Below are 13,688 nucleotides of genomic sequence, written 5' to 3'. Positions count from 1 at the left end.
AAAAGTAGCTGGTTGACAAGTGGATGTACAGCACACACGTGTTTGTAATAGAGTGTGATGAAGAGTAGCTGGTTGACAAGTGGATGTACAGCACACATGTGTTTGTAATAGAGTGTGATGAAGAGTAGCTGGTTGACAAGTGGATGTACCTACAGCACACTGTGTTTGTAATAGAGTGTGATGAAGAGTAGCTGGTTGACAAGTGGATGTACAGCACACATGTATTTGTAATACACATTTCATGTCCAGCCGGCATGAATATATTATTGTTATATTTTAGATAAGGAACTGCGAAATCAGTTTCTGTTTCATAGAAAAGGTGAAATGCGACTTTCAATTATTATAATTGTGATTTATAGCACGTGACTGTACGATGACGGTAGTCAAACTCAAACTCACGAGATAGTGCTGTCAATATCACCTTTTCTCGGGGAATGTTAAGAGGCGAAATAGAAATGCAAATGCAAGAGTTGAAAAGAAAGTACCCAAGTATCGTTTCGTTTCTACGCTGAGGTATTTTACAAGCTTTCTTATTATTGTGATAACATGCGAAAATAATAATAACAATTTGTATTCTTATTATTTGCGACCACGAGTCCTTTTCTTCGAAAAATCTTCGAAATTCGATCTGAATTTTCATGCACGGAGAAAACTTACTGATATTCAAATTATTGTTAAAACTGCAGGACTTTAACGAATGAATTGACGGAATTCCAAATAAACTATCAGTAAAATACTAATGTGTCTTGGTTATCTCGGAACAAGGGTTCATAAAAAATTTTATATTTTCGCATTTTGACATTATATAATAACAGGATAAACGCAACTGCACGTGTTCCTATATATTATTAAAAATACCAATATTTTGAGAATTATTATAGTTATTTGCATGAATATTTTCCAATGCACAAGGCAAACATCCGAAAATTAGCAAAAAAGTCGTTTTAAATTCCAAATTAATCAAAAAAAATTATATCGGGATTTCTTTTTGGGGTATTCTGTCATGTTGCGCTATCTCCTTCTTTGGCCAACACTTTAGTGTCACACACAGATCACATATCTGCCCTGATAATGGATACTGTAAACCTGACCGAAAAGTTGGCTAAAGATGAGATAGTAATACGCCATAACACCCCAAAAATAAATCACTTTTATACTTTTGGCCGTGAAGATCTCAAACTTTTGATGTTTCTTTTTTGTATTTGAAAACCTAAATTTAAATCACTATCAAATTCGACTGAAGTTTGGCAAGGGGGTGTAATTAGTGCCACCTTGTCCTTCCGGCAGAATCTCAACGATCCGGGCGTGTGACTTGGAGATGGGTCCAAGATTGATACCCTGGGAAGCGGCAATGGTGACGGCTGTTGTCCGTGCGTTTGCACGGGGTACCTCTGCTTTGACTCACTGAAGCGAAGCTAGTGAGGACTGGACTGACAGCGCGCTGCGGTCCGGCCGGTCAATTGGTCACTGGTCGCTGTTACCTGATAACTCACTGGCGGGTTGCGGGTCCAACTCCACCGTGGACGTGTTGGAATAGGACTGCGCCTGCGCGATGGGCATTCCGAACTGGAACACCTGTCGGTATCAAAGTTCACATGGAAAGCTCAAGGTCGCAATGTAATTCCCAAGCCACACAAGGCTAGTATTTCAAGCCAGGACTATCAAGCTATTAACATAGCTACATTTAAATAGAACTAGCTTTGTTTTTAACCTAGTAAGTTTTTTTTAAATTTTTACTATATCTCCACAGAGAAAGGAGGACCTAAGCAAAATATTTTCCCTAAGGCACTATGTCATCTTTTTGAGGGTCATGGGGTATTTTTGAGGAAAAGACTCATGTTGTAGGATGCCTATGTCATCTTTGGGATTGCTGTGTTGAGGGTATTTTTGAGGAGGGTAGAGGGAACATGGGTCTTAAAGAGACCCATGTTGTAGAAGGAAAGAAACACGGAGACTGGCAAATCGTTCCACATTTAAGCTAGTGAGGGAGTCAAGCCAGTAGGCTAACATCTCAAGCCAGGATAGTTTAATAGAATGGCATTGGAGCCCTATTGTTTGACCTAGTAGAGCCTGCCATCATCGAAGTTACTATCCTGGTTTTTTGTTTAGCTTCGTGTGGTCGACGACACCAATGCATGGTCGGCTGTAGTGTTAGTGTAGTATTTTTTTCCCAAAAGGACGTGTTGTTATGTAAGTCACTGCAATGATACTGACTTAAAATTTCCTAGCATCGTGTAAACCGCATTAGCTTGTGCCAAGCCAGGAGATTAAGCCAGAATAGGACACCGGCATAATAGTTTGCTATCCTGGTTTGAAATACTAGCCTCGTGTGCTTCGGGTATTACATTCAACACACCTTTTCAAAGGTGTGTTGAATTGTCATTTTGAGGAGTTATCTATATTATTAGGAGTAATGTATATTATGGTGACCGGATAAATGATCTGAAAATTCAACACACCTTTTCAAAGGTGTGTTGAATTGTCATTTTGAGTAGTTATCATGGAACCGATGTATGCAATATAAAATTATATGGAGTATACTATATAAAGTTAATTTATTTCAAATGGTATGCGGGGGCGTGGGTAGCTCAATGAAATATCTACTTTCCATGTTTGACAAAAAATAAGATAACAAATAAGTTACAAATCAGAATAACAAACAGAGATAGATGTAAACAAAAAAAACAAGTGATTAATTAATTTTCATTGAATACAATATTAGAGATTCTCAAACGAAATTTTGAAACAGAAAAATCAGAGGAAGGTACGGTCGCATTTAGGAATTGAACCCTTAACCTTAACCTTGCCAGGGCGCTGCTCTACTACTGAGCTAATCCGACCCTATTTCCTTCGATCATCAGAATTTTGCAATGAAAATGAAGATAATGTTGATAGTTCTTAGTCTGATCCTTATCGAATCTCGATGTTTTGTACATCGTTTAATAAAAAAAATCATTGTACATCAAAATGTTCAGGGATGAGTGCATAAACTTCGGTAAGTGTTTCTACATGATGGTATATTAAAAAAAAAAATCGATATTTTTTTTTTATTTATTTAGAAAAAAAAGTAAATATTCACGAGAGATAAAAATATATTACATTTCATATCAGACATCACTTTTTTTGTTTACCCAATTTGTAGAGAAATATTCTCGGTTCAAACTGGGGAGCTTGTCTATGTGCTTATATATATACAGGGTGTATCGGCAAGTACCCGACAAACTTTAACCAGCTATTCCTTAGCATATTTGGAGTAAAAAAATCTTATGTGCACTTTGCTGTCCGGTAACGTTTTTTTTTAATAAAAAATTTACTATTCATATTTTCACCACATGTCACCACTGTTTTATCCTTTTTCAAAGTTTGAAAACCCATCTGGTAATATTTTATTCGAATTCCGTTGAATAATGTACGTGTGTACCTATATTGGCGCGCTTTTACAATCACAACGAAATGGCACGGCACCATTCGTCTCATTTTTAACTATTATTATTTAGTGTGTGCGAAAGAGCGAAGACGCTTTTCGACATACTTGCTTATAACAGCTGTTGAACACGGAAAGCAATCCAAATGACAGTGACGGAGTGTGGATTTTTTATTTATTTTTTGTTTTTAATGGAAAAAAATGTTACCGGACAGCAAAGCGCCCATAACATTTTTTACTCCAAATGTGCTGAGGAATAGCTGGTTAAAGTTTGTCGGGTACTTGCCGATACACCCTGTATATAGATAATAATAAAGTTAAGTTACAAAAATGGAAAAAGAATATTTTCAAAAATACTGTAAAATACTACAAAATATTGTACAATAAGAAAATTACATATATTATAATTATAGATTCCATTGTTTTTTTCCCATACAAAAATATTTTACCATAGAAGAATATTTATTTTTCCATACAAACAATTTAAGTTGAAAACAACCTTAAATCGTTAGAATTTCGAAAAAAGTTACGTCTCTTTTTTACTTCTAGCATCATGTAGTATAACCTCCTAAGTCTGTCCACTTTACCCCCAGTAATTGTTAGAATCCTTCGGGTACGTACTGTTACACCCTGTACTTATATTTTTTGGAAAACCAAAGGTTTAAAATATTTATTAAGTGTAGAATATAAAAAAAAACACTCAAGTTTTCACGTAAATTAGTGATTGCAAAAATAAGTTATAAATTTAGCCTGTGATGATGGGATGGTGGGAGTGAGGGGGCGGGAGGGGGGGGGGTGGATCTACACCGTGTAGAGGTAGAGAGTTATTGATTATGTAAATGTTGTTTTTAGGTTTAAAGTTGCGAGGTGCTGAGTTTAATAAGTCGAATTCACTGAATGAGGTGCTAAATCGTGTGATTGCATGTGATTCGTTTTGATAACGTATAAAGGTTATTAAGTTACATAATGCACAAAAGTTGTAATATGCACTTAATAGAACAGAAAATCTAATTTGATTTTTGTAACGTCCTTCTTACGGGATTTTACGAACGAACAGTAACCAAACATAGTTATTAAACATAACTGAACTACTTCAGAAACTTGAAGACCACCACTGACTCGGTATAATTATTTCCTCCAGTACTATTCTGGGCCGAGAGGAATATGTATATATAAATATATATAGAGTAATAGAAACTGCATAACAGTCCCAACCGTCTGGAGCCAGTGAGACTATGGCATCCCCAAAAACGGTATGTTGTGAAGCTAAAGGAACCGGGGAGGGGAAGGAGATGGGGAAGAGGAAGGAGGGCTTTTCATATCTGGTCACTAAACACGGCAAAAGTTATTTCAAGCAACGTTTCAATTCTGAATGGTGGTCTCCCGTATTCAGAGTCGATCCTTTAGTTCAAGAAACCTTCCTTTCCTTTAAAAAACACCGTTTTATATTCAGAGACACGCCTAAAGTCGGTGTGACGTCACTTAGTAAGGAAGCTACCTTTCTCAAGATTTCAAAAAATTTTGTATTCAGAGACGTCACTATGGAAGTCTCTACGACACTGCGCACGCGCATACTTGCTTACTTTGACTTTTAGCTGTCAAAACTCGAGGTTGGTGGGTAGGGTACCTTTGCCTTGCTAAGTCGGTGATTTGTTCCCAGTTGTTGCGGTTGTTGCTGTTGAAAACATAAAACAATGGAGATGCAGATTATGGAAATGGAGATCATGGAAATGGATAACGAGTTTTTGGATTACATCGTTGATCCATACAATACACGTGACGACGTTGGCACGGACAATATGGGCAGCGTGCGGCGTTATTTACGCGATTTTGAAAATCCCGTGGAGTTTTACAGTGACCGGCAATTTAAGGATCGTTATCGGTTGGAGAAAACAACTGTAATGCATATATTAATTCCTCTATTATTTCCGAATTACGCTTTAGTTAATAATAGAGGCTTGCCCATACCTCCTGTTATTCAGGTAGCTATCGCGCTGCGATTCTACGCTACTGGTAATTATCAGGTAAATGCGTCTTTTTTACTAGATATCTATTGTCAAATTATGTTCTACTTTTGTGAAACGAAAATATTACATTTTGTGATGCTGAAACTTGTTATTTACATTATGTCTGTACTGATTTGAAATCGACAAAGAATGAAAGAATGCATATATTATTTAATGAAAACATGATGTCAACCTAAAATTAACCAGATGCCCTTAGATGTACAAAATATCTAGATGGAGTGTTCATCTTGTATTATTTTCAATGTTCATTAACTACCTACATATTTTTATATGATTCCAGATTGTTGCGGGAGATCTACACAAACTGAGCCAACCAACCTCCAGCAGAGTAGTGCAAAAGATTTCCTCCAGATTGGCGCAACGGATAACTGAATTTATTCATTTTCCTCAACGGCCCCAGGACTACGCTGAAAATCGGAAACTCTTCTATTCAAGAGCCCAATTTCCAGGAGTCGTCGGATGTATTGACTGTACACACATTGCCATCAAGAGCCCAAGCCGAACAATAGGGGAATCTTTTCGCAACAGGAAAGGATGGTTCTCCTTGAATGTGCAAGCTGTGTCAGGTCCACGTTTGGAATTTTTGGACATAGTTGCCAGGTGGCCTGGTTCTACCCACGATTCCAGGATATTTCAAAACAGCGCGTGCCGCCTAAAGTTTGAGGAGAAAAGGATTACAGGCATTCTTCTCGGGGACAGCGGATATGGCCAGACAAATTATATGTTCACACCAGTATTAAATCCTGCAAATGAAGGGCAAGAAAAATATAATAAGGCGCAAATTTCCACACGGAATGTAGTCGAAAGATTATTTGGTGTATGGAAGAGGAGATTTCCTTGTCTGAGGAGGAAATTAGAAAATAAACTAAGTAATACTACAAACATTATCGTTGCGTGTGCCATTTTGCATAATTTATGTATATCGTCAAACGACCAGCATTTTGGGCGGTTTGAGGGTATAAATATACCTGTCAATTCGGTGGTGCAGTCTGCTTCAGGCAGAACGATAAGAGATGCATTTATCCAAAGACATTTTACGTGATGTGTAATGAACTGTGAAAGGACACCATATATGTAATGAATAGTGACGTCAGTAATTGTGCCGTGTAATGAACTGTGAAAGGACACCATATCTAATGTATAATAATTGTGCTGTGTAATTAACTGTGAAAGGACACCATATATAATGTATAGTAATTGTGCTGTGTATTGAACTGTGAAAGGACACCATATCTAATGTTATGACTAATGAAGTCATATTTTTTAATGCATAGTAATTGTGCTGTGTAATGTCATGCTGTGAAAGGACACCTTATCTAATGTAATGAGTAGTGAAGTCATATTTTTTATAATATGTTATAATTATGCTGTGTATTGAATTATGAAAGAGCACAAGGGTTTATCTTAAATATATACCTATGTATGTATTAATAATGTCCATTATCAAAAAAATTGAAACAGAATGGAAAATAAATAAAACATTTATTGGAGATTAATATATTTTTTATTCATATTTATTTATTGGCGAGCTCTTTTTCCAATTCTGCCTTCGCTCTTCTTATTTGTAGTTCTATAAGTTCGTTCTGCAGACGAGCTCCTTTCGACTGCTCCCGAGCAGTCTCGATCTGCTCCCGGGCAATCTGCTGGGCAGTCTCCCTCTGCTCCCGGGCAGTCTCGATCTGCTCCCGGGCAATCTCCTGGGCAGTCTCCCTCTGCTTCCGGGCAGTCTCCTTCTGCTCCCGGGCAGTCTCTCTCTGCTCCCGGGCAGTCTCCATCCTTACTACGTGCATTTCTTCATCGTACTTTGTTAGATTGGTGCTTCTGAGGCAACGCACTTGGCCCTCGTCCCGAACCACCTGCCCACTAGATGGTATCAAGTCTGAAACAACACAAAATTACAAGCTGATTAGTGAAACAACACAAAATTGCAAGCTGATTAGTCATCAATGTAAATAACAGGTTTATTTGTGTAAATAACACTCTGTGCCCCATGACATAGTGCACAGTCGGGAAACACGCCAAACACGCGCCCAACATATTTATTTATTTACACAGTAAAGTAAGTAAGTGTAAAGTAAATATAAAGTGCAAACTATAAATTACAAGTAAAAATTAAAATTTAAAGTAAGAAAAAAAACAGTAAAAATGTAGAAATATAAATTATCTCTAAAAGGTACCCACAAAGATTTAAATATAAAAAGTAAGAAATCCTGGATTATGTCATCCGATTTGATAAATTTTTCAAGTACCTATGATTTCTAGTACATTAAATAGTTTTGGAGTGCAGTACTGGTAGGCATATTATGTTTACATGATGTATTATCGTGGTACCTACTAGCAAACAAATTAAGTTTAATGCATCTTTTGTATGAGGCCAGATTACCGACGAAGTGATCGATATTAGCATATTCATTGCATGTACACGGATGACATTTGTCATCAACAGCTCGGCTGTGGAACGATTTGCTGGCCTCTGTTTTTCCTCCCTCCTACAACATTGGTCTCTTCAAGACCCATTTTCACTCCTTCCTCAAAAACATTCCCCACACAGCATCTTCAACAGGGCCCCTCTTTCTTTATGGTGGAAAACGAGAGGTTAAAGTAAAGCTCTCCGAACTCCGAGCATTATTTGAACCTTTGTACGAAAATGCAAGTAATCACAGCAAATAGAGAGGTAAATATAGTCACCTTTCTTGGCTATAATGCGACGTGTCTTCGTCTTGAGCTGGGGCGTTGAACTTTCCTCCGGTGTTTTTGTTATATCTGAAAATTAAAAACACTTTTGCAATATTTCTATCTCGAAAATTATTTAAGATTTAGCATGACAACTGATAAAATTATGTAATAAGTTCCTACAGAGAAATGCGAACACTACCATCTAACAACAAATCACATTTTGAATTGATAAGAATCAATTATATTATCAAAAATTGACTTACCAAACACCGGCACTTCCGTCGACTGGTCAGTCCATGGCATGCTGAATAAAGCAGACGTGCTGGTGCTGGGCACAGCGGTATCTGAAACTTAAACAATACTTTATAAGAAATAAGGTCAAAGTTAAATAAACAAGTAGCCAAAATATTTCACATAACTTTCTTAAACTAACCGCGATCGCTGTCGTTGCTAAAGCTCAGTTCAACGTTGGTGGCCAAGTCCAGCACGCTGTCAACGGGATGATGCTCATCAGAGACAGTTGGCGACAGCCTGCCCCCTCCCGTCTTCATCCTGCTCCTCTTTTCCTCGCAGAGCTCCATCTTCCTTTTTGACTTAATGTTGTCCCAGCATTTCTTAAGCTGCGCTTGGGTCCGCTAAGAAGGAATTCAATAATACAGTATTATAATAGTATTACGGAATCGGAACAATAGAAGAGTATGTATATGAATGAAAAAAGAGTATCCCTGTGGGGAAACGGCGTGATGGCTAGTTAGTATTTCAATTACAAAAGATACAAACCTTTTGATTGCCGGCGATTGAGTTGAAATCATCTGTCAACTTGGCCCACGCATTTTTCTTCTCGCCAAGTTGCAGATGATTAGTCGAAATGCTGGCAACGGCAGGATATGTGTTTATTAAATCTAATAAACATTGCCTTTCACTCGGCGTGATTATAATACGAGAATTCATTGTTTAAAAAGGAAACTTTCGAGACACTCAACTGAAGATGTAACAGAGACTTTTGACAGGCCGATGTTATTTACTTATTTACGACAGACGCTTGAACTAAATCCATAGACAACAGCATAGATAAACACACAGATTGTCCCAAAACGGGGCATGTTGTTTCCGTAGAAGCAGGACATCGACAAGTTTCGGATGACGTCACACCTTTCTTTCGGCGTAGACAAAAGGTCTCTACCTGAGGAAAGGAAGCTCAAAGTGTGGACTCTGTATAGAAGCGTTAAAGGTAAGGACGGTTCTTACCTTTGCTTAGGTAAGGCTGACACTTGACTTAGACAACTTTAAGGATCGACTCTGAATACGGGTGTGAGAGTATCTTCCACTCTGGAACGTGCCGCAAAAATACTATATATGCAATTTTAAATGAGAAAATAATATTGAGTTATATGTATATACAGGGTGTATCGGCACTAACCCGACAAACTTTAACCAGCTATTCCTTAGCACATTTGGAGTAAAAAATGTTATGTGCACTTTGCTGTCCGGTAACGTTTTTTTTTAATAAAAAATTAATTAAACATATTTTCACCACATGTCACCACTGTTTTATCCTTTGTCAAAATTTGAAAGCAACATCGCAACTCTCGCGTGTTGCTGCGAACGAAGCCCGTATTACATAATCCAGTACCAGAAAAGAAATATTTTATTTAACAATAATGATTATTCACATTTTTCGTATGCGAATCACTGATTGTCTTCTTGTATTGTACACATCAGTTTTATTTTTGTATCTAAATTGTTTCACCTCTGGAATGCTTTGGTTTCACCTCTTACGCGTTTCACGTATTAAATAGTCTAATTTTGAAACTAAGAAACTAATTAGTAGATTTCCTGAATTTATAATCGAAGTCCAATAATTCTGAGCACTTTTAAAAACAATTTTCCTCACTTAGGTACTTATCAATAATAATAATTGGATTATTTGAACAGCGCCGTTGTTTTTTAAATCACCGTAAGTGCTCTGTCAAAATGTTACTTGCTAGGCTATCCTACAACGTATATTTTTTAATAAATTTAGTTATTTACAACTTCGCGGAATGTGATTTATGAATATTATTGCTTATGTTAAAAGCCTTCCAGAATTACCGGAATATAACGAGCAGCTTGACACACTTAAGTTTATTTCCACTAATTTGAAGGTACAAAGAATGTATAGTTTTAAAAACAATCCCGATGAATCAAAAAACGGTTCATATAAAACTGCTGCGCAACACACTGAGACAAAGGAAAGCACTCACACAAACGTCATGACTGCATTGGATTGACCACCTGCAAATGAATGCTGCCAGATTGCTAATTTATTTAAACAATAATTATTAAATTTTATTTAAAATATCGCAATTTTTTTAAAAAATCGACAATAAATTACAACTATAATTTAAAAAAAATATTCTTAACCCCACGCTTTTTCGTAATTGATTAATTAATTCAGAATTTAAACGTTGCTTGAAATGACTAGCCGTATTTGGTGACCAGATCTGAATATCCAGGTTCAGAATTTAAACGTTGCTTGAAATGACTAGCCGTATTTGGTGACCAGATCTGAATATCCAGGTTTAGAATTTAAACGTTGCTTGAAATGACTAGCCGTATTTGGTGACCAGATCTGAATATCCAGGTTCAGAATTTAAACGTTGCTTGAAATGACTAGCCGTATTTGGTGACCAGATCTGAATATCCAGGTTTAGAATTTAAACGTTGCTTGAAATGACTAGCCGTATTTGGTGACCAGATCTGAATATCCAGGTTCAGAATTTAAACGTTGCTTGAAATGACTAGCCGTATTTGGTGACCAGATCTGAATATCCAGGTTTAGAATTTAAACGTTACTTGAAATGACTAGCCGTATTTGGTGACCAGATCTGAATATCCAGGTTCAGAATTTAAACGTTGCTTGAAATGACTAGCCGTATTTGGTGACCAGATCTGAATATCCAGGTTTAGAATTTAAACGTTGCTTGAAATGACTAGCCGTATTTGGTGACCAGATCTGAATATCCAGGTACTTCCTCACCTTCCACTCCTTCCCTTAGCCATAAAACTTACCCCAATTCAACATAAAAATTGTTTAAATTATCGGATGTAATGAAATGCATAATAATTAGACCCCAAAATACTTAATTATTCAGGGAAATAAACCCCTGAGTCATCAGTTGGAAATACCAACGACATTAAGTGAAATTAACAATGCAATAATCCTATTATTGCATTGTTTAAAATTTCACTTAATTATTAGCATTAGCAAATAATATTGGGATTAGCAAATAATAATTTACGACAATTTACTCGGAAATCAATAAAGCCAGAATAATAAAAAAAGAAAGTTATCACTTACGTCGTCTGTAAGTGGCTTTACCAAAGTTTGATAATGCCGTCAGAAGGTGAAACAGCTGTCACGCGTAATAATAATTACAACTAGCAGAACTTGTTTATAAACACACTGTTTTTATAAATTTTTTAATAAGACTGTTAAAATAAAAAAAATCTCTAAATTGAAATGGAGTTCTACAAACTAAACTTAAAATCAAATAAATTTATTGCGAAGGTTCAAAGTACTGTACTGTAATATTATATTAAATAATTTTTACGTGTTTAATTATTGTTTAAAGTCAGATTAAAGCGATTAAAAAACCCACCTGGCAATTCTTATTCGAGTTTCGTTGTTTTTACGTATTGGCGCGCTTACAAGCATCAGTCGTCTCATTTTTAACCATTAATATTTAGTGTGTAGGAAAGAGAGAAGACGCTTTTCGACACACTTGTCGAAAAACTTGTTGAATGCCGACGGGCATACTCTTCTACAGATTTTATTAAATATTGATATGTAGGTAATATTGATGTGTAAATGAATGACATTGTGAGAATTTTACCAATAAATAATAAATGAAAATGCGGACATGTAGTTTATGTTAATTTTTTTATTGGAGCATTTGTTCGAAGTGACTACCATTATTTTCGATGCAAGCGTGTAGTCTTGTTATATTTTGATTATTTAAGTTTGCAGGATTTGCTTTAATTTCTGCAGCGGCTTCCATCACTCGTTCGAGCAGTTGCTCTCTTGAGGCTATTGGCTTAGCATACACTTTTTCCTTGAGAGCCCCCCACAGGTAGTAATCCAGGGGGGTCAGGTCGGGTGATCTTGGTGGCCAAGCAATGGCCGGACTTCCACGGCCTATCCAACGACCAGGAAACTCGACATCCAAGTAGTTCCGCACGGCAATCGAATAGTGTGGTGGGGCTCCATCGTGCTGGAACCACATTCTCCGTAGTAATTCGAGGTTCACATCTTCCAGAATCTCGCCCAGTTGCACTTGTAAGAACTCCAAATACATCGGTCCATTTAGTCTGGGAGGCAACTCGATTGGACCGAGTATTTGATTTCCCAGGATTCCTGCCCACATGTTGATGGAAAATCTGTCCTGGCTCGACGACTCCCGAACAAGCTTGGGGTTTTGTTCAGCCCAATGGTGCAAGTTGTGCACATTTAGCACTCCTGTTTTAGTGAACTGTGCTTCGTCGGTAAACAATATGTTTTTCATGAAGTCTGCATCTCTTATGACATTATGCAGCATTCTTCTGCAGTACACGACTCTGGAAAAGTGGTCATTCTCCATGAGGCCTTGGCAGCGCCTATAGTGAAAAGGTTTGAGCCCGTGCTTCTTCAGAACTCTCCATACCGCCATGTGTTCCCTGTGTCCTATCATCAGAGCGACCCGACGCACGGACAGCGTGGGGTCTTCGGTAATTAAGTTCAGGATTCTCTCCTCAACTGCCACAGGAACGATGTTGTGTCCTCCGCCGGCGCCTTCAATCCGTCCGATGCCACAGTCACGCAATTGTTGATACATCTGAAACAAAACAACAAATAACAACTGCTTTTATTATTCAGCTCAGTAATAATGTCAAATAAACAATCGCGGGCTTTTTCACTCATTTTATTTTTAAAGAACACTTATTTTAGGCACATATCAGAAAACTTACGTTTTCTCTTCATTTATTTCATTTTTTTATAGTAAAATGTATAACAAAGTGTTTTAAATTATAATTTTCTTAACTAGGTACGGTTGATATCTTGGATTCACAGGGGTGAAATTGAATTCAAGTAATTTAAATAATCCCATGGTGAGAAAGGGAGTGAATTCAATTGCAGTGAATGATGCATTTATTAGAGATTAAAATTAATTAACTTTTTAAAACGCCGTTTAGTGACCACTGAACACAAATCACCTAAAGTACAATTTACATTTTTAAAGTTGGTGGCCCCTTGTTATGTTTTTAATGTTCCCAGTTTAAATTTCAAAAGCGCTTTTTGGCATTATCAATGAATGTAAATAGTTTCAATAAACAATTGATAGGGTACAAACCTGGACAAAGGTAGCATGGTGTGGGACGCGTCTTCCAGGAAACCTCATGCGATACTCCCTTACGGCTGCTCGTGAATTTCCATTGCAAAATCCATAAACAAAAACAATATCTGCTTGCTCGGCAGGTGGATAATTGAGGGGCATATTTCAACAGTAAAAACTTAGATAACAAAACAAAAACGAAACTAGAAA

General features: G+C 37.0%; 1 protein-coding gene across 2 annotated transcripts; it reads right to left on the bottom strand.

Annotated features, from left to right (window-relative positions):
- Positions 1–6,949: 6,949 nt before the first annotated feature.
- On the bottom strand, positions 6,950–9,431 carry LOC149412492 (uncharacterized). Of its 2 annotated transcripts, none has more exons than XM_089646171.1 (5): positions 8,908–9,431; positions 8,561–8,762; positions 8,391–8,477; positions 8,140–8,214; positions 6,950–7,330 (listed from the first exon to the last, which is right to left on the bottom strand). In XM_089646171.1, exons 1-5 carry the CDS (start codon positions 9,076–9,078, stop codon positions 6,966–6,968), a joined length of 900 nt encoding a protein of 299 aa, XP_089502297.1. In that variant the 5' UTR covers positions 9,079–9,431; the 3' UTR covers positions 6,950–6,965. The 2 variants fall into 2 exon arrangements, with proteins under 2 accessions (XP_089502297.1, XP_089502298.1); XM_089646172.1 differs by having other exon boundaries at positions 8,391–8,471.
- Positions 9,432–13,688: the final 4,257 nt, after the last annotated feature.

The sequence above is a fragment of the Hesperophylax consimilis genome, chromosome 23, assembly GCF_061612785.1.
Source record: "Hesperophylax consimilis isolate HC1 chromosome 23, BYU_Hcon_1.0, whole genome shotgun sequence".
NCBI classification, from domain to species: Eukaryota; Metazoa; Arthropoda; class Insecta; order Trichoptera; family Limnephilidae; genus Hesperophylax; species Hesperophylax consimilis.
The sequence above is the reverse complement of the archived record's forward strand: the minus strand, read 5'-3'. Positions and strand labels throughout refer to the sequence as shown.

Bases quoted from the DNA above. Each gene is read 5' to 3' on its own strand.
- LOC149412492 (XM_089646171.1), bottom strand. From the start codon at position 9,078: ATGAATTCTCGTATTATAATCACGCCGAGTGAAAGGCAATGTTTATTA. The intron at 8,763-8,907 runs GTTTGTATCTTT...ATTCCTTCTTAG, and splicing joins CAATCGCCGGCAATCAAAAG to CGGACCCAAGCGCAGCTTAA. The intron at 8,478-8,560 runs GTTAGTTTAAGA...GTATTGTTTAAG, and splicing joins TAGCAACGACAGCGATCGCG to TTTCAGATACCGCTGTGCCC.